General features: G+C 40.5%; 1 protein-coding gene and 1 long non-coding RNA gene across 2 annotated transcripts in view; one reads left to right on the top strand and one right to left on the bottom strand.

Annotated features, from left to right (window-relative positions):
• Positions 1 to 14,557: 14,557 nt before the first annotated feature.
• LOC106580150 (nuclear receptor subfamily 2 group F member 1-A) lies at positions 14,558 to 22,308 on the bottom strand. The gene is made up of 3 exons (XM_014160891.3): positions 21,032 to 22,308; positions 19,114 to 19,641; positions 14,558 to 15,777 (listed from the first exon to the last, which is right to left on the bottom strand). The coding sequence occupies exons 1-3, from the start codon at positions 21,456 to 21,458 to the stop codon at positions 15,503 to 15,505; spliced, it is 1,230 nt and encodes a 409-aa protein (XP_014016366.1). The 5' UTR covers positions 21,459 to 22,308; the 3' UTR covers positions 14,558 to 15,502.
• Positions 22,309 to 22,426: 118 nt separating this feature from the next.
• LOC145862386 (uncharacterized) overlaps positions 22,427 to 26,940 on the top strand; it is a 9,655-nt gene continuing 5,141 nt past the window's right edge. The window contains exons 1-2 of the long non-coding RNA XR_014381806.1: positions 22,427 to 22,641; positions 23,275 to 24,055. This is a non-coding gene — a long non-coding RNA (uncharacterized LOC145862386). The remainder of the gene's footprint in view (positions 22,642 to 23,274; positions 24,056 to 26,940) is intronic.

The raw sequence follows: 26,940 nt of genomic DNA, 5'->3' as shown, positions 1-26,940 counted from the left end.
AACACCAAGTTCGCAAGACAGAGGGAATTGGTTATTTTTTTCTTCCTCAAACCTGATCATACAGCCCCTCAATCATGCTCTCGCTACTGTCAGTATGGCACAGTATCTGCTGAGAAAACCATGCACTTCCTCATGCCTTGTCCTTAAAGGGGTATTGTGCCTGAATGCAGACAGTATGTGAAAGCCTTTCCAACTATGTTAACATGTTATCAATCAGCAACAGAAAAAGAGGCCATAATCACTATAGAATGGTGAGATTCTCCTTAAAAGTCTGAAAGTCATGCATTCAAATATGTTCCTCATCAGTCAATTGAAATAGTCTACCAAGCCAAAATACCACACACACACACACACACTCCGTCCATATATACATATATTTACATGTTACACGGCTCTTGCCTTTTAGGGGCCCTAAGTGAGATTTTCCCTAGCTGAACCATTTTTTTTGTGGCCTCCCTCTTGACAGCAGAGAGAAAATGTTAGATTTGAAAGTTTATTTCCTGCATTTCTGAAAAGGTTGCCATGTGGAATAGAGAAAATGTTGCAGTTTTAAAGCAAGTTTTCTGCAGTTCTACACATTTTTCCATGGGTTGGAGATACATTTTTGCAATTTAAAGCACATTTCCTGAAATTCTACACATTTTGCCATGACTTATGCCATGTTAATGATATCTGAGTGAGAGTGGCGAACAAAATCAATGGGGCCGTCTGGAGGTCTGGGCCCCTGGGCACATGCCCTGCATGCTGGTTGGTAGTCGGCCATGATTACTAGTTTAGATAACTGGCTAGACTAACTTACCAATTTAAAAATTGTTAGCTGACATGGTTAATTGAGTGACTGTCAGTGACTGACAAAACATGAGAAAAACTGCTGATGCACCAAAAAAAATGAATTTGCACCTTGTAAATTTCCTAAGAGACCGCTTATGTCGCTTATGCCTGGACTCAGTGACATGTTATATGTAGCCTACATACAGCATATGCATAGATACAGACATACATGCACACAGTCTACATTCATGCTCACACAATGTACAGATGTGTATACAGAAAGACGTTGAAGCCCGCCACACCCATGTCAGGCGCACACGTGAGAAAAAGTTGAAGTGAGAGTCGGTGTGGCTCATGTCTATAGTTGGAGAGGGAACCGAAGGCGCTGACGGAAGGCGGATTTGCTGGTGGAGAGAGAGAGGCTGTTTGATCGAGCTCTACAGCTTTGAGACAGCTTGTTAATTAAAACCCCAAGAGATGAGCCTCTGGAGCCACCGTCCATATCAGAACACCGCTAACTATTCTGACAGCAAGTTATGCCTACTTAACAAGCAGGCGTGCGGGCAGCTTTGTGCTTGGTCTTCAATCCCATACCTTTTTTTAAATTATTATCACAGGCTAGCAGTGAAATAATTTAATTCGTTAAAATCCCACTGTGGCGGTGAAATATCTTGTTTTCTACTTAACGAAACTATGACAAACCGATGTATTCACTGTCTTATTTGAGGAAAATGGTTCAACTGACTGCTCTTATACTCTCAAATCCACCCATGTCCGTTTAAAAATGCGGCTAATTCGATTAGGCTTTTTAAAAAAGTAAGGTAAAGAGTGAAGAAAGAACAGACGTATTGGTTGGGTGGTCTAATAACTGAAAACACATATTCACTTTGACCAAATTAAAGTATCGGGTTTTTTTTCTTCTAAAATTGAAAGCACTTCTGAGTTTTGGGGTTTACCTTGTGAAATAAAGAAACAATTTTTAAAAAAAGTGAAACGTCTGTCATTTCGGTGAGAACGAATTGATATTCTCTGATAAATGTCTTTGAGGTCGGTAAAAAGCTTTGCCATATGCAATATTCCACCTTTATGCCGCCCTTTGACTGCGGGATCTGTGTGCTATTTCATTGTATATGCATATGTAAGATCATGTCTTGTTAAGTAGTGATAAACAAATACCGAGAGCCTTATTTAAACACTCAAACGCAGGATGAATCCATGGCCATTCTACAAAAAGTAATTGAAATGCGTTCTTTCTTAATGTGTTGGCCAAGCCCATGCTACTAATGTAAATACACCTATAGATAAGTTCTGGGTCTTAGTTCTAGCCGTGCTAGATGTGGGTCTTTGATGCAGCTCTTTTGCTCCAGGTGGAGGGTCGAAGAACACGCACACCTGCGGTGAGATACCACCCAGGATCCAACAGGGGGTGACGTGAACTAGCGGACAATACAGCTCAATCCCTGCTGAAAGATTACTTTCACAATAACGACCACCATTCTTTGTCACGCCTGCACAACATAGCCTCATGCATGGCGTTGGACATCAAATATTTCTGGGCCGTGAATGAAAACAAAGAGAAACTATTATCGTAGTTTCCCACTCCCATTAGACTAATCTAGTGCCTAAAAGTTCAATGTCATAATCAACACGGTCCATTGAAAACGTGTTTTGCGATTGCATTTTAATCCTATATATCCAAACCAACAGGGGAAATAGAATCTAGAAATAAATGTGAATTAATGAGCGGTTTGAAACTGCATACAAAACGCATTTTCCCTTACCATAGGTCAGTCATTATTACAAATAATGAAATCCCGTAGAAGAAACATAAACATTACATGTGGGAAGTATTTATTCATAAGAGGACATATGCCTGTTCTTTGGGTCTCTCTAACGTGTTTCTTTGTCATTTAGCGCGGTGGCGGCCTCTGCACCTGATCGCCAGTGCCTTGGTCTGGGATCCTGCTTTTAATACAGCTGTAAAAGCTTCTCTAAGTCTCCAGCACATTCATCAACGTCAGACATGGACACGACGCTATTTAGTGAAAGTTTAACTGCAGCAGTAGGCTATATCTTGACAGAGAGTGGGACACTCACAGAAAACAATGCACCCTTCCCCTCAATTGCAAAGCGCTTTTTTTTTTTTAAAGTGCATATTTATATTTTTCTCAAAAGGTTGAAATATTACAACATGAAAAATCCATATGCTATTGTACAGAATATATGGGTGGATACAATGTGTTGAAATGGCCGTGTCTCGTGGAATTAGGCTTTGTTTTTTAAAGCATTGTTGAAAAAAATGTGGTTGTAAATTATATTTATATATTTATTACAAAAAAAAATGCTCGTTAATACATGCTAGCTATAGCAGTGCATTTAACACTATACACGAATTTGAGTTGTTGAAATAATTCCCATTTGCATTCAATTTGGAACAATGTTAAGCCTACAATTCATTTTGGAGGATTCGAATTTGGAGCATGCAATCTAACATTTGTGGAGACTTCAAATAAAGTAAGATAAAGCTAATGAGATTAATAGGCTTAGGCTGTAGAAGCAATGCACAATAAGAAAAACAAATGTCTTATTATCTGTTTATATATATTTTTTTTTTAAACATGCATTTATAGCCTACTCTAATTTGGCTGCTGTGTTTAATCAATCTGATTTGATAATATTACAAAACCCCTCTGACACATTAAACAATTAAAACAACTTTGCTCTCGTATACACACACACACACACCAGCGGAATTAAATTAGGATCATTTACAGCCCCGGAAAGTATAAATCGCTTCAGGAAAGCTCCAGAGAGAGAATGCGGTGGACTGGGTTGAGGCTGAGCGTGGACAGAGGGAGTTTCGTGTGGTTCCTTGGTCTTAGGGTCCCAGTTCGCAGAGCGCCATCTAGCAAACAAAAGTAGAACCAAACAGCCGGACACAGCCTCCATGCACTGCACGAACACTGATGCACGAGAGCACCATAACAAAGCCGCTTAGAGCAGCACCGCGGAGACATTGCATCCTGCATTGCCTTCATTCAGCAGTGTACTGCTCTCTACTCACGATTGATGCTTGACATCAATAAACCACCCTGAAATAGTCCGTGTATTTTCGTAAATTATGAATAAACGAACGAATCGATTAATTAGAACAAGGCAATGTTCAATTTTTATAGAGGCTCGAATTTGAATGAACCTCCAAGGGTCAAGATCCTAAGTAAACCAATCCTGTCATCAGTGTTCAAGCTAAATGTTTAGGAACGTATGTCAAACTGGCTGAGGAAGAGGTGGCGACTACCAACTTGACAAAATCGATAATAACATCCGCAAGCTCCATAACGGTGTTTTACTCCACTATACCACAAGCACACAATACATCTTCTGTCGGATGTAGTTTCCAATCAATTGAAATGTCTTAAATGTAGCTTGTGGAGGGGATAGGCTACCGAGGGCCAGTGAGCTGTGTTGTCATGCGCCCTCGCCAAGCCACTGAATGCATGAGTAGTAGGCTACACCACAGAACCCGTGTAAATGACCAAGCTCACAAGTCAACACAGGCTCGCACGTCCCCACCCTCACTATTCCATGTCATCTTTCATCTCCACTGTCATGACTTCGAACACCAACAAATATGACGATCCAAGGTGATCTCCCGTATCCTAACACTATCACTAATAATACCACGAGTTTAAATGTAGTCCTAGCACTGCTAATAATGATATAGTGGTAGGCCTAGCAATAACATATCATCGTCATAACGGAGACCTTCTTAATAATCATTAGGCTATGTAATAACCATGATTACTATGGCCATCAAATCTTATAGTCCAGCAGAGATGTCATCTAAAATGGAGACAAAGACTATAGTGTCCTTAGTTCTATTTATAAGCATGCGAATATCTACAGAGACGGAACTTTTTGATTTGGGAAGGATATTTCACGTAATTAGAAATATTATAAATGCCAGAATATGTTAATATAAGTCGATTTTTAATCATTATTTTCTCTAATAGTCTACTTTCAATATATCCTGATGGTCAAGTGGAATATTTGGGCTTAGTCGATGTTTACGGTGATGAATATATGCCAATAGGCTATGACGTAGCACAATCAGTTGCTGCTGCTTTTTTTCTGCACATACCACAATGTGTCATCATTTCCGTCGAGAGATGTGGGCGCTAATATCAAATTGCAAGGGCATTAAGAAATAGCATCCTAGTTTAAAAGTAAGGTGTACGAAATACTCAAGAGGACGTCGGTGTCATGCATATAAGGCTGCTACACATTGATAATAATTATAAAAACATTTGCGCATTTAAACTGCTCTTTTTCTCTTTTTGTAATTGCAGAAGTGTCCCATCATGAGTTTTTTTTATGACATTCTAACCCAGGTCCTCAATCCAGGTGTGTGTGTGTGTGTGTGTGTGTGTGTGTGTGTGTGTGTGTGTGTGTGTGTGTGTGTGTGGTGGTGTGGTGTGTGTGTGTGTGGTGTGCGCGCGTGGGTCCTACATTCTCGACCTCTCAGTGTGATGAAAGTATGCCTCTTCTCATAAAGAAGTATCCGGAGAAGTGTCAATTAATTTCATACAGAAATCAGATATGTCCCTTATGGCTTCATGCAGTCCAATTATTTATTATATGAACAATGACCTAAAGAGTCGTTTCCTGCTAAACAACACAAACGCGATTAACCTGTTGTAGACACGTGCACGAGCGTGCATGGCCTCTCCAAGGAGAAGGCAGCTATGTGTGCCAAATAGGCTACCGAGATAAATATATGGGCTATAGTTAAAAATAATCAATAATGTTGCATGTTACGCTAGCCTATTGATTTTCAGGATAGTGTGTCCTGCTCCAAGTCCTGCTCCAACCCCCGTATTGCTTCTTTTCCTCCACATCTTCATTTTTTTCTGTAGCCCCCCCCCCCCCCCCCCCCCCGCGTGGAGTGGAAAGAGTGAAGATGTGACGGGGCGTATTTGAAGTATGACGAGCTTTGTGCTCCACTCCTTTTCATTCCCCTGCCTCAAATACTCCCGCTTTCAAATAAGCCTCTCTGGCAATCCCAGCCCGCCCGCCCCCCGCCACCTTGAATGGGCGGCTGACCTTTCGGGCCGTGTCCACTCTCCGTCCAGTTTTATCCAAATAAGCCTCCTTCCCCCACCCTGCCTCATCTAGAATGCTAGCTATTCTTTACTGATATCATCAACGAATGCAAATGAATTTGGACGTGGGGGGGCTGCATGGAAGGAGCAGGAGGAGGGGTGGTAGCCATGGACCAATAAATACCACACTAGCTGAGAATGCGCGTGTGTAGTTGGAGTAATTGAATACTCGCCAATGTGGTGGTGGTTCGAACCATCCTGAATTCAATATTGCAGAGAAAAGACACATTCCAATTTCTGAATTTCGTACTCTGAAATACCCACCCCAAAATTCATTTGCCGTTCAGATTTGATGCATTTATTTCTGCATGGCCTTAGAAGAGAGAGGGGTCGTGTCAGTCATCGAGGAAAGGCCACTCCGTTAACCCCCTCCCTTTACACCCCTCTCTCCCACTAACCCACCGACTCCACACCTTTTCTCGGCAGACACACGGGAGCGCGCGCACACGTATTTTACTATATCACGCGGACTTTAAGGCAACACAGAGGGTAGATTGGAGCGTTGCTTCTCTAACAAGGAGAGGAGGCACTTCTATAATCACAGCGGCTGTATGTAGCCTAGGCAAAGTGGTAACAGCTATAGCGAGATGAGATTCTCCATGGAGCGGTCCAAGCGCTTTAGGCGAGCAGAAAAACGTTCTGTCGAATGCTTTACAATCATCAAAGCACAATATGTGTTAAAAGCGAATAGATTTGGGACATTTTAAAAGATTATTTATGCAGGTGGCCTATCTCGAAAGGGAGGCCTGCCTATATTATCAGTAGCCTATATGCCAAAGGATATTCCATTTGGATAATAATGGCCACTGTGTATTAGCCTGTAAATGTTGAAGTAATTGTCTAACATGAAGACACTCGCGTTACATCCTTCCTCGAGGTTTTTCAGTGTGTTCCATCGCTATTGGCAGGCTCTCTTTGCTTAGACGCACCAATGCTGCTGCACAGACACACACATATGATGGATGATGCTGAGTAAGATCGAAAAAAATACATTTATTTATCAACAGTCTGCCTTTCCTCTAGGCTGGAGAGAGAAAGAGATAAAGAGAGAGCGAGAGAGAGAGGGGGAGAGAGAGCGAGCGAGAGAGAGAGAGCGAGGTGATGTGTGTGCAGCATCAACCTTGCGAAACCCTGCAACTGTCAAGACCTTTCCCAATGGCATAAGATAAAAAATGCCCTTTATGAAACGTTTCAGTCAATCAAGAAAACAGACCATTCTGCGCCAACCAGATAAACAAAGGCTAAATTGTAACAATATAAAGACCAGCATACATTTTATAAACCGGGTAGTTTGATTCCTTGATGCTGATTGGCTCAAAGTATGACGCAAAATTACTTGTTTACTGTTTTAATTAAGTTAGTAACCCCTTTATAATAGCAATAAGGCACCCGGGGTTTATGGTATATGGCCAATATACCACTGCTTAGGGCTGTATCCAGGCATTTCGCATTGCGTTGTGCGTAAGAACAGCCCTTAGCGTGGTATATTGGCCATATATCACACCCCCTCGGGCCTTATTGCTTAAGTATACCACGAATGGGAGCCCATTATCAAGCAAGGTTATTAGATATGCTCACTAAATTCAGTGTAAGGTTAATAAAAATGTTAATTATATGCTGTTGTCTTTTATATCGCCACACATGTATAGCAGTTCAAGGACAACTATTTTCTGACAGTCCTGGATCATACAAATATTCTAGCACACTTCATAGTAGGAAAACAGATGTACCCTTTTTCACATATACTTTTATGATGGCCTATATATGTAACGTTGGAACGGTCCCAGAATGTATGTATTTTCATAATGGCTATTATTGTTCAGACTTATAAGCCTAATCATCTCTTCATAAACATAGTTGAAATTAAACAAATTGATTGATTCAGCTAGGAGACAGCTGGCCTTAACCAAAATTAGGGCCTTTACAGTGCATTGCATATAGGCCTATATACATATATATATATATATATATATATATATATATATATATATATATATATATATATATATATATATTATTTGTTTGTTGTTTGTTTTGTCAGAAAACATAGACCTATAGTGTATTATTTTGAAGACGCAGCCAATAAGCCTACAGATACAGACTAGTTAGACAAACGGCTAGTTGCTTCATAAGCATCATATTTGATTGAGTGAGTGGCCTATCAACACAGTTTGGTCAACCTTGAAGACATGCTATGTATTTTCTTGTGCATTACACCACCCATTGAACGTGTGTTTACCAGGCCTAGGCTAGACAACATATGCATTTAAAGCAACATTTCCCATATGAAAAATTCACTTCATGTGAAGGTCATGTGAAAATCCTGACCTTGAAGTGAAATCTTATACAGTGTTGGCCAAATACTTAAACAAATAAATAAAAAAATAAAATGCTGAAAAAATAGGTCACCAGTAAATTTGGTCTCAGCGTGATGTGTAATTGCAACAAAATGCAGCTGAGTCAAATTGAGGAGCTCACTGGCAGCGGTGGCACAGTCACAAACCATCTGGTGTGTATTAGAAAGAGAAGCGATAAATATAGCTGAAAAGCCAGGACGTTATCAGGTATGTAAGCCCGGCGTTGCTGCTCCCATATATTGGCATATCACACTGTGGAGATATCTATTAAAGCATATCTACATGAATAAATTAACATGGTAGTTAAATGAATGTTGTTGTGTGGATCTCCCGATGACTTGACATGACTCTGACATTTCTGAAGGGATTATGAAATGAATTAGTTGGCGCTAGCACGCTGGTGATGATGTTATGTTTGCACCACTGTGGAATTTTTCGGGCAGCACCTCAAGTTTTAAGTATCCGTAAGCAACATGTTACCTCTCCACTGACTCAAAACACATTTCATTAGGCTGTACAATATTATTCTTATAGCCTACTTGTTATTGCAAGTCGAATTTCCATTAGCCATAATGACGACATTTGCCACTGACAATCACACTCTTCTCAAAAAACCAGCCTTTTTCCTCCTTGTTTCTACTCGGTTACCTCGTTTCACGGTTTCCATTTCAAAAGAAACTTTCCTTTCCGATCTCCGGGGTTTCTTTTCCGGTACTGTGATTTATTTCCTACATACACTGAAAAATAGCGCTCTCGAGTTTGAATGCCACATGTTGATTAATTTGTTGTTAAATGACAACCGGAGTCATACGCATAGGCACATCCTTTCCTCTCCCTTTCTCACATATCCCTCCCCCTTCTCTCACTCTCGATCTCGCTCTCTCCCTCTCTCCTCTCCCCCTTGCTTATCCATTTCACTCAGACGCGCACACACACATTGTGCAAGAGGGACAAAATCAAAACAAAAGTCTTACTTTTTTTTCGCAGACCATCATAGTCGTTGTTGTTTCAGCGTCTCTGAGCCTCCTCCTCTTCACAGTCATAAAGTCTGAAATATTTAAGTTCGACACAACATCTCGCTTTAATTAATATATTTCTGGGCACTGTCCCATAGACTATACCCAAAAGCTTAGAATGAAGTGCAGTGCAGATTGAGACATATTGAGCCCGCTTTTAAAAGGATAATTTCATGTGGGAGGTTGGACACAAAGTTAGGACTCGTGACTGGCATTCCGGAGAGACATGCATATTTTAAAACAACAAAGCAAGATAGAGACCCGGCTCGGGGTGGGAGGGGAAAAAACTTGGAAAGAAGTTACTATCTGATGAACAGCTGTCATTGTTGGGCAAGTCTTGCGCGCGTATTAAGATATAGATTCCCAAAGTCCCTGTTAAAGAATTATCATCGAATGTCCCTTGAGGATGACGATTTTTTTCTCTTACGCCAAATCATAAATACCAACTTCAATATTTTTTTATTTAACACCATTTAGCCTATGCTTGCAGGTGATAATATTCTATAGGCCTAACATCCCGGTGCATTCTACCACCCTGGGCACAGACGTCAATTCAACGTCTATTCCACGTTGGTTCAACATAATTGAATTGAAATGAATGGGAAACAACGTTGATTCAACCAGTGTGTGCCCAGATGGTAGTACAATCCATGGTGGTTGATGTTTAGCAGCCTACATTGCGTTAAACTGTGTAGCATCTTCCCTTGAGGTAGTTAGTTTAATCCACACTTCTTCAACCTTCTGACGATTCACCTGCCGATCAATAATAAAATCATGTTTTCTTATAATAAATACAACAAAAGTACTATATGTAAGAGTTTGGACAACTTAGTTGACCATGTTACTGTAAAGGCACATAATTATCGCAATTAGCCTATGCTTATACTCTCACTTATAGCTTTAACTATAGGCTACACAGATTTAAAATGTCTTAGCACTTTTCATGTGCATGAAGATAACAATTCACGTCTTATTTTTAATTGTTATATGCCTATCGTTAAAAAGGACTTCTATTGTGTGTGGATTCTGTTAGAGTGTAGGGCTAAATGCATAAAATGTGTGTTTACTGTGACGAAATCTGTCAGTTGGAATGAAGGGTATGGAGACAAAAGGAGAAAATGCATGGTGTAGAGCTGGATATCTCTGTTAGTTGTCGGCGTTAGTCCATGGGGACGGACGGACTGGCCATAGGGCAATTCTGGCAAATGCCAGATGTGTTGGTCCATCTTTAGCCCAATGGGCCTGTCTACATTGGGGTTTTTATGCAAAAAAAAAGGACATATTTGGCAACAAAAAGGCGCATCAAGAAAGAGAATGGCCCGGAGTTGGGGCATTGAGGAAAAGAATGGGCCGGTGTATTAGAAATACCCATGCCGATTTCTGGTCCCAGTCTGTCCCTGTCCATGGGTATGGAATACTAATGAGTAAAGGGTCTCTCTCTCTGTCTCTCACCCCTCGTTCGCTCTCTCCCTCCTCCATCTCTCTCTTTCGTTCTCTCTCTCGCTCGCTCGCTCGCGGAGAGAAGCAGATCGATAGCTGACCCGATGGTTTGGCCAATGCTTTTTTTTTTTATCTGGCCAGGCAATGATATTATCAGCCTTGAACGTTATATACAGCAAACGTCTTCCTAAATCAACACAAAGAGATCGCTTACACAGCGATCTGTGCTTTCTCGCAACCGCCTCACTCACTGTTTCTCACTCTCTCACACTCACACCCGCGCACTTGCACATCCACGAACGCGCGCGCGCTCGCACAACACACACACACACACACACACACACACCACACACGGAGGCGTCACCTTATGTTACATTCACAACTGGGGATATTTTATACCCTGTAGTGTTGGATTTGATCCATGGCTTAAAGCTTGCGTGTGAGGTCTGCGGACGACAGAATTGTTCTGCGATCATTGAGATTAATTCCAGGTCGACTACATATGGTCACCAGTCCACATAGAAAGCAACCTAGGCCATTTTATAATAAACAAAACGCAACAGACATGTACAATATTTAGAATGATAGGCTATTTCCCCCTGTGCTGTTTTCAACCATTCACCAGAAGCCTTTGAAATCCCAAGCGATGCTGAAAAACTTGGAAGTCAATTGTCGTATGTTCATTTGCATAAACCAATACCTAAAATAAAAGTTAAGCCTATAACATTGTCATAGCCCATACTTTAGAGGATTGTCCACGCATCCCAAAGCTTCTATTAGAAAATATTTTGGTCGAACTATTTGTCAAAAGTGACTTAACCGTGCTTAGGCCTGACATAGGCGAAAATGGCGAAAATAACTGGGCTACCCCACACAAGCTTGTTATTGCCTTGTGACCTCTCAAGACGTGTGGCACCATTGGTTGCATAAGGTTTGGAAATAGGTTCGCTGACAACTTCGGGAAATAAAGGTTTCGCTTTCAGATATCTCAAACGTGAAATCGCACCCAGCTGCTTGTGTAAGCAAACAAATAGCCAGCCCCATGTTAGGAGTCCTTCACTTGTGGTTTGATGAATGAAACCAGACAAAGGTAAATGGTTATTTAACTAATGTAGGAATAACACTTTTGTAACCAGAGTTTCCGAAATGACCGAGAGATGGGGCCTATAGTGTTTTACAGATCCCTTTCCCTTTACCCACCACCATCAGTCAAGTGTAACAATATGACAGAACATCCCAAACATGTTGCACGTTTTTCTTCTTCTTCAGAATGGCAGCTAAGATGTCACCGGCATACAAGACCCAGAGAGACCATTTGTATAGCGTCAAATATTTGAATGTTGAGTGATCTTAAAAAGACCGCTTATCATCCCAAACACTAGGTCTACGAGGTTAGGCTACTGGAAAGCCAAATACTCAACTATTATGAGATTAGATGTAATTATTGCATATCTGGGATTATAACAAGCTCTTTCAATCGTCATAATTGTTAGGAAATTGAAGCAATACACCACTGTAGCCTATCATTCTGGTTTGTAGTTAGTCCTCCTGCTTCATACACATGGCTCGAATTATGTGATTTTGAATTGCTTTAGCCCGTAGTGTAGCTGTTGTGTAACAGAATGCGCTCAGCAAAGGATGAAAGTGAGAATTCTGGAGGGGTTTAGAATACATTACGTGAGGACAGACAACCAGTTGAAAGCTGCGTTTAATACGCTGGTGAACAATTTAGTCGAAGGCTGTAAATTTAGGCTCGAATTGATCGAGACCCGTCATCAATGACACTATTTTAATTAAACGTAGTTTTTCAAATTCAACAACTCTTTGTGGGTAATCATAAACTACTAGCCCCGAATAAACAAGTAATAGAAATACAACCAGATTTACAAAAGAACATGTTTAGGGGGAGTATGCTATACAATCTTTATATTTCTAAGAAAAGAGGTGGAGTAGGCTGGGCTATAAGCTAAACTAAGTTATTTTATTTCTCTTATAAGAGAAAATGGGTCATCTGTAAACTGCTTGACTTTGATATGTTAAAAGGAGTGTTTAAGCGTATTTAATTCAAAGCAAAACTGCAAGGGCTCATCCTTCAACTTCGACCTGCAAACCGGCCAACTGCCCAGTGCTGTTGTTAGTCCATAACCGTAGCCATATCATTACACATTAAGGACATAGCACATTAAAGGGTTACCTTGGTATTAAGAAATACCGTGTTGAAATATTTGTAGAATGTGTAGAGCCCGAACACCGCTTCAATTATGACCACAGTTCGACTGGGATCAAATAAGGCCTGCTCATATTTTGACCAGATGAGGCCATGAGAACTAGGCCTAACCTACTAATATTTCGCAAGGGGTAAGAATGAAAAAACGACTACGACAAGTACATTTAGGCCTATGAAATGTCACAACATCTCTGGCATTTAAGCAACAATAAGTAACTGGTATATGAATGAATCAGGGAACACACACTCAGATCAACCACTGCCATGATACACACACCCCTCCCCCAGTCCCAACATGGAGATATAAATCAAATCAAGGCATTATGGGCTACTGTGGCAGTCTTAGTTCAGCTTCCATCCTCACGCAGCTTTCATCACGCTCCTTACAATCCCAAGCTCGACTGCGAGGCAAGAGCTACAAGGCTCGTTGTTTTATTCCTCCCACCATAGGAATATTCCAATATGTCCCTATTTGAGTCTAATAGTTACATTATGTGCAGTAGAGTATATGGACATTATACTGGATTCATTCTGTACGCTTAGAGGTCTCCTCTCAACACCATTTTTTTTAAAGGGTAAGGAGACAATGGCACGCAAGAGACATGCGGCCTCTGTACATGAAGCTACTCCACAGAGTATCGTGCAGTCGAAAATCAGAATCCAACACCTTGAGGACTTCGTCGATGTGGTCATTATATTCTGAGTGTAGGCTATATTCAAGCCTAGGCCACAAACACACTGCTTTGCCTCTGCATCTTTCCTCTCCCATTTGTCTCTGCACTGTGCACTTTGTTTATCGCCGTCTCATTCCCTCTCTATTTTCCATCACAATGCACCGCATTCGATGTTCCTTCCTATCGACTGGTTTACATGCTGTAAAAATACATTTTCCAAATTGATCAGGCATTTTACGTCTGTTTTTGCAGCTAGCGTAATCCCTAGCCAAGATATGTATCAATATTGAAACAATACCTTCCGAGGATATATTTTTGAAGGGGCGAGTGCATCTGTTTCGTTTCTGCAGTGAGAGGTGAATTGAGAATCACCTTGATTAAGCCACAGGAGGTAGTTTAGAGAAGCCTCGGTGGCGCGCCTGCTTTCATTGCTGTCTGTGAAAATATGAACTAGTCATTAACGCGCGCACAGACAGCGAGCAGCGTCACTGCCGTCTAATCCGGCACATAACATGTGCTTCTTTGTGTTCATACCCAGTCGTGAGTGAGTGCATGAAACAGTAACATACAGCTAGCTAGCAATGCAATGAATACACCAGCCAACCAACCTAAATAACGGCTGTTCTATGTTCATGTCATCCCTTTTTCCATCGCTCCCCTCCATTGAAGAATAAGCCATACTAGAAGCAAAATGACAATAATGTATTTGAATTGTTGTGTAATTGTGCAAGACAAAACTGGAGAACGCATATTTAAGGCAGACATATTGTGTAGCCTACACATGTGTATGAAGAGTGGCGTAAAGTTTAAAAAAAAGAGGACCACCTTATTTGGTTTGGCATTATGCTATCCCACACAATAAGCGCGAGCGCGCATCTTGAGCTTCAGATGAACATTCTTGAGAGTGAGACATAGTTGCCTATTTCTTTTTTAATAGTACAGTCACCATCACACAACTTCATCAACCGACCCTTCTGCAAAAGCTGCATCATGGAGTAAGCAAATTGAAGGCAACAACCAATAAAATTCAAGAAACAATGAAAATTTCAAGACGAAACAAACAAAATGTATTTGAAACGATATATTAAAAGTGCTTTTGATTTTCATGTCTCTCCTCTTTGACTGATGATCGACTCCACACACACTCATGACCAGGAAAAAGGTGCCACAGATGTCCTCTCCTCAAAATGTCCACGAGGTCAGTATGCTGCAGTTGCAGGTCCATAGTATCAATTGGAAAAAGTTCAACCATCAGTGGTGATATTGTCATAGCGATTAGACTTGTTTCTTATTTGTCTAGATTTCTTTATTTTTCTGTTTTAAATTCTCACTTCAATTTTAATTCTTGGAGAACATAGCTTCGACAACATATATCGCACTCATTATAAGAAGCAAAAGGTTATATCAAAAATTATTAGTATAGAATCACAGAAAAGCTGGTTTAGAACCAGAAAAAAATACAAAACAGACAGGTACATAGACACAGGACATTTCTTATAATTGCTTGGAAACATTATTTTCCCGCTAAATCTTGATTCTTTTTTTTCTTACTGCGCATATGATGTTTTTCATTTTATTTGTGTTTTTATTTTTTTTTTTACAAAAAAGGAAAATAAAGACTAGTATTTTACAAAATGAAGAGTACTGTTCTTGAAGACGAGAGTGGATTTACACAGGTGTAAGTCCAGTTCCATATTTTCTGTACATAACGTATTCCATCTCAGATCTTAGTCCCAGAAGACAAAAAAAAAAGCATGTCATGTCTTCCAATGTGTTCAAAAAGGTCCTATATATAGTCTTCTTGTACGGGATGCTGAATTTTGGTCCTTTTTCTCTTTTTTGTCACTCATTCGGATCATTGGATGGACATGTAAGGCCAGTTGAAGCTGCTCCCGGATAATAGCATATCCCTGATGAGGGTTTCAATAGGAGTTTTACCTACCAAGCGGACGAAGAACAGCTGCTCAATTACCGATGAGGAGACGGTGCGGAGAGAGGGCAGCCGCAGCAAGAGCTTGCCAAAGCGGCTCGGCTGGTTAGGGTACTGGCTCCTCACGTATTCCTCCAGGGCGCACTGAGATTTCTCCTGCAGGCTTTCGATGTGAGCCGCATCTGACAGGCCGCAGGCGTCTGTGCAGGCAAAAGAGAAACACAAAAGCACTCTGGTTATCATTCAACATCAGCGTTACGTGTTATTGACAAAGTGAAACAAACAAACACACTGCCCAAACATGCTACATCACATTGAGTAAGAGGGACTGTCATACAGAATAAACAAGGACGATATGTTCAAGTGGGGAGCGCACCGCACAGCGGCAGATACCTCTACACGTTCATAAACCAATCAAAACCAAGAATATGCAGCTAACTGGGATGGAAAATGGTGTGTAGCATGAGCCTATATCATTTCCAATGGAGGAAGCAGGGGGAAAGGTATAGACCCACTCATGGTTTCTGACTCAGGGGACTCAAGTCTATACAAATGTATAAAATACATTGATTAAGTTGAAATTGCAATGGCTGTATATGACCTAATTAGTCTACTCTCAATAAACTGTTAAGAGATTTTTCCGCTCTTTACTTGATAGACCATGCTTGGCCTGCTTTTCAATGTAGCCTAGGAAAGGCCGCTGGAAGCAATCAAATTTATTAGCGGAGTGAAGTCAATAGTCACGCAAAAAACACGTTAAAAATACAAAAAGCAGCCAGCACAACACATGCGAAACGTGTTTTGTACACAGTCGGGGGTTGTGGATTGCAGTCTGCACAGGCCTAAAGAGAGAAATACACCCAATGTTAATGTCTTAAGATATATTTGCGAATAGTACAAACTAAACTGTTTATCCCCATGGCATAGGCTTACTGCTGTGCTTAAAAAACTGCAGTAAACGTTGTGCAAGGCCAAGCATACTGGCATATGGACCGTTATGTGTAGGCCTGACGACGTTGCATTAAGTCATTGCTTTGTTTGCAGTGCACAGGAGAGATAGCCTCAATTCTCCAGCTCTAATACATTAAACATCGGACAATGCTATCCGAGAGGCTTTTAAGCCTCATCTTGATTTCTCAGGGCTATAACTCACTATGGCCAGACACAATAACCTTGTGAACTCGCGGACTGCGTGGGGGCAACTCGGAGATCTCGGGTTGATTTACTATGTAGGAACTTATAGGCGGCACAACCCCATGTAGCCTATGCAAATCCGTTTGGATTATTTGTTGAGTGTCACTATTCAATAAATAAAACAATTAATCGGGGAGAAATTAATTACATTTCAAAACATCTTGCAAATATAAACTTGTGAAACGCAACGCAATGACTAAGTTCAAAGCATTTCGGCGACTGCGCAGCAGTGAACGCATGAGTCAAGAGTAAAAGAAAGCTCGTGAAAGGGCACCCTATAGTACACCAAACATACAACTAACCATGAAAAAAACATCAAATACATATTTTCTAGATTCACATTCAAGTATCTGAACACAGATAGAAACATGTAATTAATTATGAAGACGCAATAGATAACTGGACATAATAAGAATCATAAGACAATCACCTAAACTAGGCTAACGCCTATGAGTTTCCTGTTTGAAAATAGCTAAAGGTAACCCAATTACAATGTACAACACTGTAAACCTGGACTACAACAATAGTTTGCTACATATATCATTTGCCCTACATGTTGTCTCTTGCTAAAATGGACAAAAATCTAAGTTAAAGCTAGCTACAACTAACTTTTCAGTTGTAGGCTATTTTATGTTATATTTTATCTCATAATGTAACAACAACTTGGCACTAGGCCCTCAATGTCATAATGTTAGGTTGATGCCTAATATAAAATATTTAAAAAAATAAGTTTGCAATAGCAAAGGTAGTCTATAGGTAGACCAGATTGGCTTGATTGATCATATAAATGCACGTAAATATATGTTTGTCTTTAAATGTTATTTTGCAACTCAAAGTTTCGATGCTAAGGACAGAAATGCCATAAGCTATCCCAAAATCCAGGAAAAGTCCTCGTGAGCAGATAAAGCAGTGGTAAAGGTTTCCATGTCACTGAGGAGGGCAAACTAGAGGACTGGGGTAGGTTTAATTACATTGAATAAAACACTTCCTTTGAATCCCCCTTTGGCCACCAATCAAAACAAGTTCACTGAACACTCAACCTCAGTCTGTTTATCCACATATTTTTTTGGAAAATAATTACAAAATGCATAACATTATATGTTACCTACATATCATGTAATATAATATATGCCTAATATAATATGCAATGAATATATTTTAGTATTTAAAGTAGTGTGGATACGTTTAATATAGACCTAATCTAAAAAAAACAAGTATTAAGTCAGATGCTAATATTAAGTTACTTTAGGCTAAAGTAGGCTATAGGTGATGTCACTAAGCATGGTCTTTTTTGGAGGATCTCGAGAGTGAAAATGTGTTTATAAAAAATATAGACATTTCCTTATATTACAAAACACAATCATTAGCGAAATTGTGCGTAAATGTGAAATGCATTGATTGAAATAAGGCAATTTAATAAGAATTTGGTCACTTTTAAATAGCCACATGATAGCTATTTTGAGCCACGGTCGATTTAGTCTTTTTTTATCCACTAGGCCTACTCTCCACTATCCTTACGCGGTACTTGCAAATGGTAATGAGAGCAAGTGTCCACAGACACTCTTTAAATATCTATAGGTCTATTATTACGCGCGACACCAATGGTAAACTTGCCTCAGCCAAATAGCTAGTAATGAGCTGCCCTGTGTAGACTACTTTTCAAAATGTGGGATTCTAATTATTTAAGACAATAATTGTCAGAGGAAATATCAGTAAACAAAATAGCCCACATTCCCATATCAATCTCAAGCATAGTCTACCGCGAGCAAAGTAATACAATGACATTGTAGGCTATTTCATCATTTTCTTTGATCAGGCAGCTAGGGATCATTTCCTGTTTTAAAATGACACGTGTTTGTGCGCGCAAAACATGAAAAACATTCGCCACAACATTAAAAGCCAACATGAAGTGTCATACTCAAATGATGCTTTTCTTTACGGATATAATGTAATAAAACAATAGGTCTGGGACATAGACCAAAACAAATATCTATAGTTATCCAGATGTATAAAAAAATATAATGCTTCATATTTTCTCAACAGTTATTACATTTTATTTTGGCTTTCAATCTTTTAATACGAGGTAAAATACACATTTAAATAACGTTTTTGAAAATATTACATTAGACGCTGTCTGTGGGTCGGTTTGTTTACTTCTCTTTCGCTTTGGCTAACACACAACATGTATAAATGTGGATATATGCAGCATGTTATTATACAAAACATAATGGAGTAGCCTGCACTAGACAGCCATGGCCCCTAGTCTGATTTTCTCCCAGTCTTCCCCCTCACTGCCCGCCTATAAGAGAAGGCCTTAACATAGTGGCATGGTAAACACTCACCTGATGTGAAGAGTACTATTGCCTTGATACAGCTGTACTCTGCCGAATCAACGTGGAGGGCCTTGAGCTTTTCAACCTGCTCCTGGAAGATTCGAATGTGATCCATGAAAGCCACGACTCGGTCCGCAGACATTGGAGAAGCGTGGAGGCCTGCCGCGGCGAGCAGAGGGGCCACATGCAAAGGCATGGAGCACTGAGCTGCGTTTAGCACAAACAGCTCGCTCCACGTCAGCCTGAGAAGGGACACCTGGTCGGTGATCTGCAGATCGGGAAAGAAAGGGATGTTCCTAGCCCATTCCACAGCGCTGAAGAGCAAGCGAGCGGCCAGCTCGCAGATGTTCTCGATACCCATGATATTGTTGGGCTGCATGCACTGGCTTCCATATCGGGACGTCGGGTATGGTTCGGCCCGAAGCAATAAGGAGATGTATCCGGAGAGATAGCAATGGCCGTTCAGAGGGTCCCCGTTCGTCAGCGCGTACTGACCTGGGTTCGGTTGGGTTGGAGGCATTCGTCCTCGCTGAACCGCTGACAAAAAGAAAGAGAAGGAGAGGAAATGTGCATCCAGAACTGATGAACATTGTTGTATGTGCAACCTATGCTGAGAAGCATAAGGCAAGCTAGTGTTTTCTGCTCTCAAAATAAGGGGGTAACATTTCCCGTTACAATCTAGCTCAAACTGTAAATTATATAGTGTGTAAGATTGTGTGTTGTTTAAATAAATGATACCATTTTCAATATCACCATGCTCAATGTTGCACTGTTTACATTTGTATTGACGATGCATGCATCTAGATTAAAACACACACACACACACACACACACACACACACACACACACACACACACACACACACACACACACACACACACACACACACACACACACACACACAAATATTAAATATTGAACATAACGGGTGTTGCCATTTGCTAAATTGCAGTAATACAGGCCTATAGTGTAATTTAGGTATATGCTACATCTAATTGTTCAATGCAGCCCATGTGTCAGTTTACTACTGTATTTATCAACGTAAAGCTATATTCCTCCATTACACCTGTGTTATACTGCACTAAAGAAGAATGGCATAGCCTAAATATATCAATACCAAATAAGAGTCAACCCCTTCTTAGCATAGCAATAGTTTAGTCAAGGAAGAATCGTTTAACAATGTGCTTGAAAAAGTATAATTGTTCTATATATATATTTTTATATCTATTTATTTATTGAGGCTATATTAAATAACATGTATGGTAATTTTGGGGGTTTATTTAAAATACGAGTATTGCTATCATTTGTGCTCCAAAGAGAGGGAAAGTTACGGCCTCTCATACATTATGAGGCAAAACAATGTGCTCCGCACAACTTCTCTAGCGTTCCTCAAGCTGCCTCGGCATATGGAACAGGAAGGCGACGTGGTTATGTTGTCTGTTCGTTTTAATGCACAGACAAACCAAACACTTGTGTATCACTACACATGTAAGGAAGTGCACTTCATGTTCTCTTTCACACACACACACACACACACACACACACACACACACACACACACACACACACACACACACACACACACACACACACACACACACACACACACACACACACACACACACACTAGTGCTATTAAAAACCTATAAAACACTAAAAGCAAATAGCAAATAGTTATGTTTAGTTTTGACGTTCACAAAAACGTCCGTCAAGTAAATAGCCTCTTTGTTATACGACCTATCTTTTGTAGCTGAATTCATTACATTTTACCCTCTATAGGCTAAACGCGTACACGCACATTCCTTCAAAAAACATGGATGTGCAACGGATGGCTTATGTGTATGACCTGTATGCAAACATGGCAGCTCTACTCGTCTATGGAACTCAGTGGCGTAATCATATGTGGCATTAAAAACAGATATTCACCTTCCCGCCGCATTCCCACTTTTAAACATTTCTTCAGCCGACAGTATTGGCACTGATTTCGGTGGTGTTGGTCAATGGGACAGTTCCTATTGGCACGACATGTATACGTTAAGTTCCTTCTGACACTCCTCTTGAAGAAACTTTTGCATCCCTCGCAGGTGAACTGACCATAGTGCTTGCCGCTCGATTTGTCTCCGCAAACAACACATTCTATATGCTGTGGACCAGAATTCTGACTCCCCTTGTCCCCAGCAGTCCCAGGTGTTGACGGGGGTCCTGGCTGACTAGGGGTCTGCGGAGTGTGCGGGGCTGCCGACGCCGTCTGCTGTTGCTCCCTCGCCGGCTGAGTTGCTGGATTTGGGCCGCTTGGAGGTCCTCCGACCACGTCTTCCTGCGGATCTCGCCAGACGCTAACTACCATTGCCATATCTCGGGCCCGAAAAGTGCGATAAAGCGAACTGATCGCTGGGATTTATAAAGCGAGGGGGAGAAAAAAGATCTCAAACACGACAGTGCAAAGTCAAATAGGAGCAAACAATCTCCTATGAGAAAGAAGGGAGCAGAACACGATCAATACATTCAAAATACAGGAGACGATAGAATAAGCACCCGATCAGGATATGCAAGTATCGGGAGGCCAGTTCCAAGGTAAATTGCAGTTAGCCATTCAGGTACCCAATCTTGAAGAAAAAGCGAGCCAGACGTAACAAAAATGCAGTTTGGTATAAAATAGCCAGAAAGGAGGCAGGAGCGATTCACATGGACGTAGAAATGAACATAAAATCTTTCAAGACACGCGATCCAAAGTGCTGCGAGAAATAAATTCCCTTCTCTTTTCTTCCTTGCTCCTTACTCCCGTCTTCGCTGTTGGAGGGGAGGAAAAAACTGAAGAGCAGGATTTTACATCTATATTCTTAAATAAACCTCATCTCGTCCAGCAAAAAAGACCGCGTCGCCGTAGTGCCCATGTAGTTTAACCTCTCCAGCAGGAATGGAGCGAACACGAAGAGATAAAAAATAAGGAGAAAAAAAACAACTAATAGAATATGCAAGACGGAGAGACCCAAAAATGAATGCGTTTAAACGGGAAGACCAGCAGAGCAATGTTTCCGAAACCGGGATCTTCGCGAATGTCTGTATATAGTGAACTTTGACACTACTATTGAAACTGACACGTTTCTATGGAGATCGCTGCGCCTTATATGGTGCTCGTGTCAAGGAGCCAAGAGAGAGGCTGCTGGCAACTGATAATCAAAGGCGACTGACTGGCCAGAGCCCTGCATTGAGGGGGGAGAGGGAAAATGGGAGGCTAAGGTTAGCCAAGCCTCTTTCTCTCGATTGGTTAGAGTCCTCGTTCCTCGCTACCTACGACTGGGGGCTCTGACAAGCACAATTTACATTGAGCTCGCCTCGCGCTGCTATTTACTTTGAAACCTGATTAGCCTACGGGCCGTCTATTGTCACAAAAACAGGAAGAAACCCTGGATAGAATAGCCGAAAAGATGGGTAAAAGAGGGGACAAAGCTTTGCGCACGTGAAATAAACAAACGTGCGAGGCGAAAGGGACTCGCGTAGAAGGACTCGCATAGAATTCCCCAAAGTTTGAAATGGTTTGTTTTGAGACTGCTATCTTAATTATAAATGCGGGAGATATAATTATTTATGTATGATGTATTTTATTATAGGCTACATTCAGCCTACAGCATTTGGTGATGCGTAATACTGTGGTATACACGTCAACGTTACATTTCCATTGTAAAAAAAAATGATTGCGGTCCAAAATTGCAGGGTCAAATTAGGAAAAATGACAATGTAAGAAATGATGCATAGTAGCCTAGACAAGTCGTGTTAGAATAGACAGAAAGGGTGCGATGGCGCCAACGAATCTCACAATTACATCGACAAAGAAGAAATACGCTATAACAGTTTTGGTTTTAAGGCCCGCACAATCACTAAATGGGTGTCATATTATGTCTTAATAATGACAATAACTCAAAATCATGTGAAGCTGTTTGAAAATTGCACGGGGATTCCGGCTTTTTGTATGTGGATACTGAAGCCTGCATGCGCCTCCAACTAAAAAAATGTCTGGATCGGTCTGCCATCTAGCGTACAGTATACAATTACAACCACATAGTAATGCATAACTCACATCTATTGTTATCAACCTTGTAAAATTGTTTAAAAAAAACAAACAAGTAAACTCCTGAAAATGTCTTTCTTTTTCTTTATATTTTTTACAGATGCCGTGTTCCCGAAGAAGATTCCAAACACAACAAGCCGCTGTTTCTTTTTTAGATTGAGTCCTTCAAGGTAAAATCACTTGAAATGACTGGAACTTAGCTCAGATAACATTGACATGAAACTTACAAACTCGGGTAGTGTGAATATGACAACATATACAAAAACCTTGTAGGCTACATAGTCACCAAAGTCATCAAAACTTTGTTCAGTGGGCTACAAGCCTGGTGCGTCGACATGCATCCATAATAGCATACACTAAATAGAGGAAATGATATTTTCAGTATTTTCAAATGAAGTGAATAGTTTATGAACACATTTGTTATTGTCTTTCCGACTATGGTCAGCTATTAAGAGATATAATGGGGAGCTATTATGCAAGTACCCCCCTTGCAAACGCATAGGAGGAATGGGTGTTTTTAAGTAGCCTATTCAACAGCAGAGCTCTTCCCGTCCCCGTCTCAGACACTGCACTGAGACTCCCGGTCATGTCTCCAGCTCTTTGAAAAGGTGAAACGAATAAGATTAAATCGGACAAAGAATATTCTGTAAGTGTATCATTAAGATTTTACTATACAGATTGGGAAGAGAGTTGGACGGAGAGAGAGAGAGTGGGGGGGGGACAGCGAATAAGAGCAGAGGGAAATAAGGCTGTAGCACGAAAACAGCGAGAAAAACGAGAAAGTGGACAGCAGGACATTAAAAGAAGAAGCACCCAGCGACGACTATTTGGCTATGGTGGACGGAAAACATCGGTAACTGAATTTGGCTAACACCAGCCAGGCAAGTACACAATTAATTTCTGTTTCACCTATTCACAAGTAGCTTTACATGCTAAGAATACATTCTTGCCTCGCCACACGACCATGCAGACCCATGCATCTAGCCTATCTGTCTAAATGTCAAACAACCACTTTTACATTCCAGGGCGAAACTTTTGAACTGCAGTACTTGGAATCTTTTCCTTTACGTTCTAGCTGGTTTGGGGACCCGTTTATCCTTTTTAAGCAGTGTTCGCCGGTATATACTGGCATCGTTGATGCTGTTACCACAATTCAGGGAACCCTTTCCAAGTGGTGAGCATCTCACCTGTGCATGGCTATTTGTTGTTTGATCACATAATGAAATGATCGATAACAGCCTGTTTGTCTCAGAGATAGTGTCAACGGATTATAGGACAGTTGTTCGACCGAGCTGGTCAGGGATAGTAGGCTACTAGCTAGGCATTACAATAGTTCCTGGAAGACTTTCGGGCTGTTTTGCTTAGTCATATGAAAATATAGGAGGTTCACGATTCTCAAATTATCATTATTTCATTGCAAAGTTTGCAGTTACAATTTCAACCACACAATGTTAGATAAATAGAAGAAAGTATGTCAATTTAAAGGCAAGTTTTACGATTAAGGGAACGTAAATGAAATTATTTACCACAAATACCCTATTGTTTAGTAGATAATTGAGCCATAAATACAAGTTACATTGAGCGATATTGATACAAGCATAGGCGATGAAACACATGTTTGGTGAGACTATAATCAACTTCGATTCCCTTGTGTCTCAGATTTTAAGTTGATGCTATAAATGCAATTTTTAAGTTCCCGATAACAGGAACTTATAGGCCTTCTATTCATTTCTATGTTACACATTGAGGTATGTATATATGTTATTACCAAAAATACCAAATGCTTTTCGCAGTGTAATATATTTGCACACGTAGCCTATGCATCCGGACATACATATATTTTCTGAGCATCTACGGTGAGGTCAATATAAATAGGCCTACGTGGACTTCATATACTGTATTTGTTTTAAATATAGGCTACATTAGGCTCATTTCCCAAATGATGTGGTCTCTCTCTCTCTCCGTTTTTATAACAAATAAATCGAATTTTGCAGACCGACTTCACCCCCACGAACATGTTTTTCGCTTCTGCAAGCAGTCAATCGAGCGTTATGAACTCTTGGACCAGTTGTGAAAGCAATAAAATGCCATGATACCTAGACCTCCTACTTCGGGAACACGGAGGCAAATATATAGGCATTTCAGATCATTTAAACACCTAACAACGTCGCAGGAATATGGCTAATAATATCATCCTCATTGATTTAGTTTAGGTTATGTAGACGCTTCAGTGCAGTTAATATGTAGTCATGAGTCAGGACACCGTTCAAGCTGACAGCGAGCATTCATTGCTTTCTTTACCTGATGCTTTAGAGGCCTCAGTCGAAATGCCTCCTGTAAAAACAAGTATTGTGTTTCTTCACGACGAGAGAGGGTAACACACATCCGATCTCCGCTGTTCCCATCCCGCGCCCGCCTAAGAATCTGCCTCTAACTCAACCAACTTTCATGAAGAAAAGGCTGCGGTGTTTTGTTCCAAAAATATATAGCCTATATGTCAACCAAGAAAAATATGAGTCTAAAATACTATGAGAAAATGGTATTAGAGACCTGTCTAGTGCATGGGGCCTGCATCCGTGTTTTAATTTAGGCTACAAATGAGGGGTTCTGTCAATTATTGCACACCACTTAACATGCGGAATAGCCTATGTTACATGTGCAACCACATTTCACTAAAACTCTACTTGAGTGATTTATGATAATTCAATTTGATGAAATAACTTAAACCTACATTAACATAGCAATGTTTAAACAGATAACAGAAACATCTGAAGACAGATGGCTTAAGAATTCCTTCTTCTGCGCCTTTTAAAAAAAAAACTTTTCCACATAGCTTATCACTAGAAGCATAAAGGCTAGACCGGCATAATGAAACAAGTTTATAATTGTACTATTTTGATTTGTTTTGATGTGTTCTATGTAGCCTAATATCCTAGTTTAGTTGTAAATGTCTCTCAACTTTAAACCATACGTACAGATTATTTAGAAAAATACATTTTGCATAGTGAATTTGGCTACATAAAGAAAAAATGAAGATGGCCAGTGCTGCTACTTTTCTGTAGACCCAAGCTGTACGTTATACTTTAATGTGTGAGTTGGAGGTTTTGTTGCGTGCCCCTCTACTTTGAGTCGTTACGAGTTGAAAGAGAAGAGGAGGGGGCTTTTGTCCAATCTGATCCCTAACTATTCGGGGCTCAGATTGGTGTGAAAGGGACGAGAAGGTCACTTGAAATCGCCTTTTATCCGCTGCCATTTTCTCTATGGATCAGCAACTTTCAATAGACATAATCTAATCGCTCTTAATGGAAAAGCTATTCGTGAGAAATAGGAAAAATATTTTAGAGCCTCGCCACTTAAAATCGCCATGTTTAACGTAGGCAGCATGTAGGCCTATGGACAAAAATCATCTGACTTCAATGATGGTTCAACGGAATAAAGGGAAATGCTTTTCATAAGTTTGAGACGTGAACTATTAGGACTAGGATTTTAGAATAAACTCAAAGGTATATCATGAACGTGACACCTTTCTTTCAGAACTAAATATGATGAAGCATCACCTGAGATAGTCAACAAGCAGTTAAGTCACGCTAGAAATATGAGCTATTAGGCTACCTCCTGTCCTTCGTGTGTATTCAGCTACTTTAAGGCTTATGCCTGTTACACGTAGCCCTATACATTAAACGTGTAAGAAATCATATTTCACATTTCTTACCGTAGGCCTAACTCCCAGCTATTGCTTTGTGACATGCAAGATTGACAGACCAAC

Source organism: Salmo salar, chromosome 20 (assembly GCF_965601325.2).
Source record: "Salmo salar chromosome 20, fSalSal1, whole genome shotgun sequence".
In the NCBI taxonomy this organism is placed as follows: Eukaryota; Metazoa; Chordata; class Actinopteri; order Salmoniformes; family Salmonidae; genus Salmo; species Salmo salar.
This window is presented reverse-complemented; position numbering and strand designations above follow the sequence as displayed.

What these genes read in the sequence shown, in the direction of transcription:
- LOC106580150 (XM_014160891.3), bottom strand. Translation starts at nt 21,458, where the DNA reads ATGGCAATGGTAGTTAGCGTCTGGCGAGATCCGCAGGAAGACGTGGTC. An exon ending in AGTGGGAATGCGGCGGGAAG is followed by an intron (nt 19,642 to 21,031) that starts GTGAATATCTGT and finishes TCTTTTTGTCAG; the next exon opens with CGGTTCAGCGAGGACGAATG. An exon ending in AATAGTACTCTTCACATCAG is followed by an intron (nt 15,778 to 19,113) that starts GTGAGTGTTTAC and finishes TTGCCTGCACAG; the next exon opens with ACGCCTGCGGCCTGTCAGAT.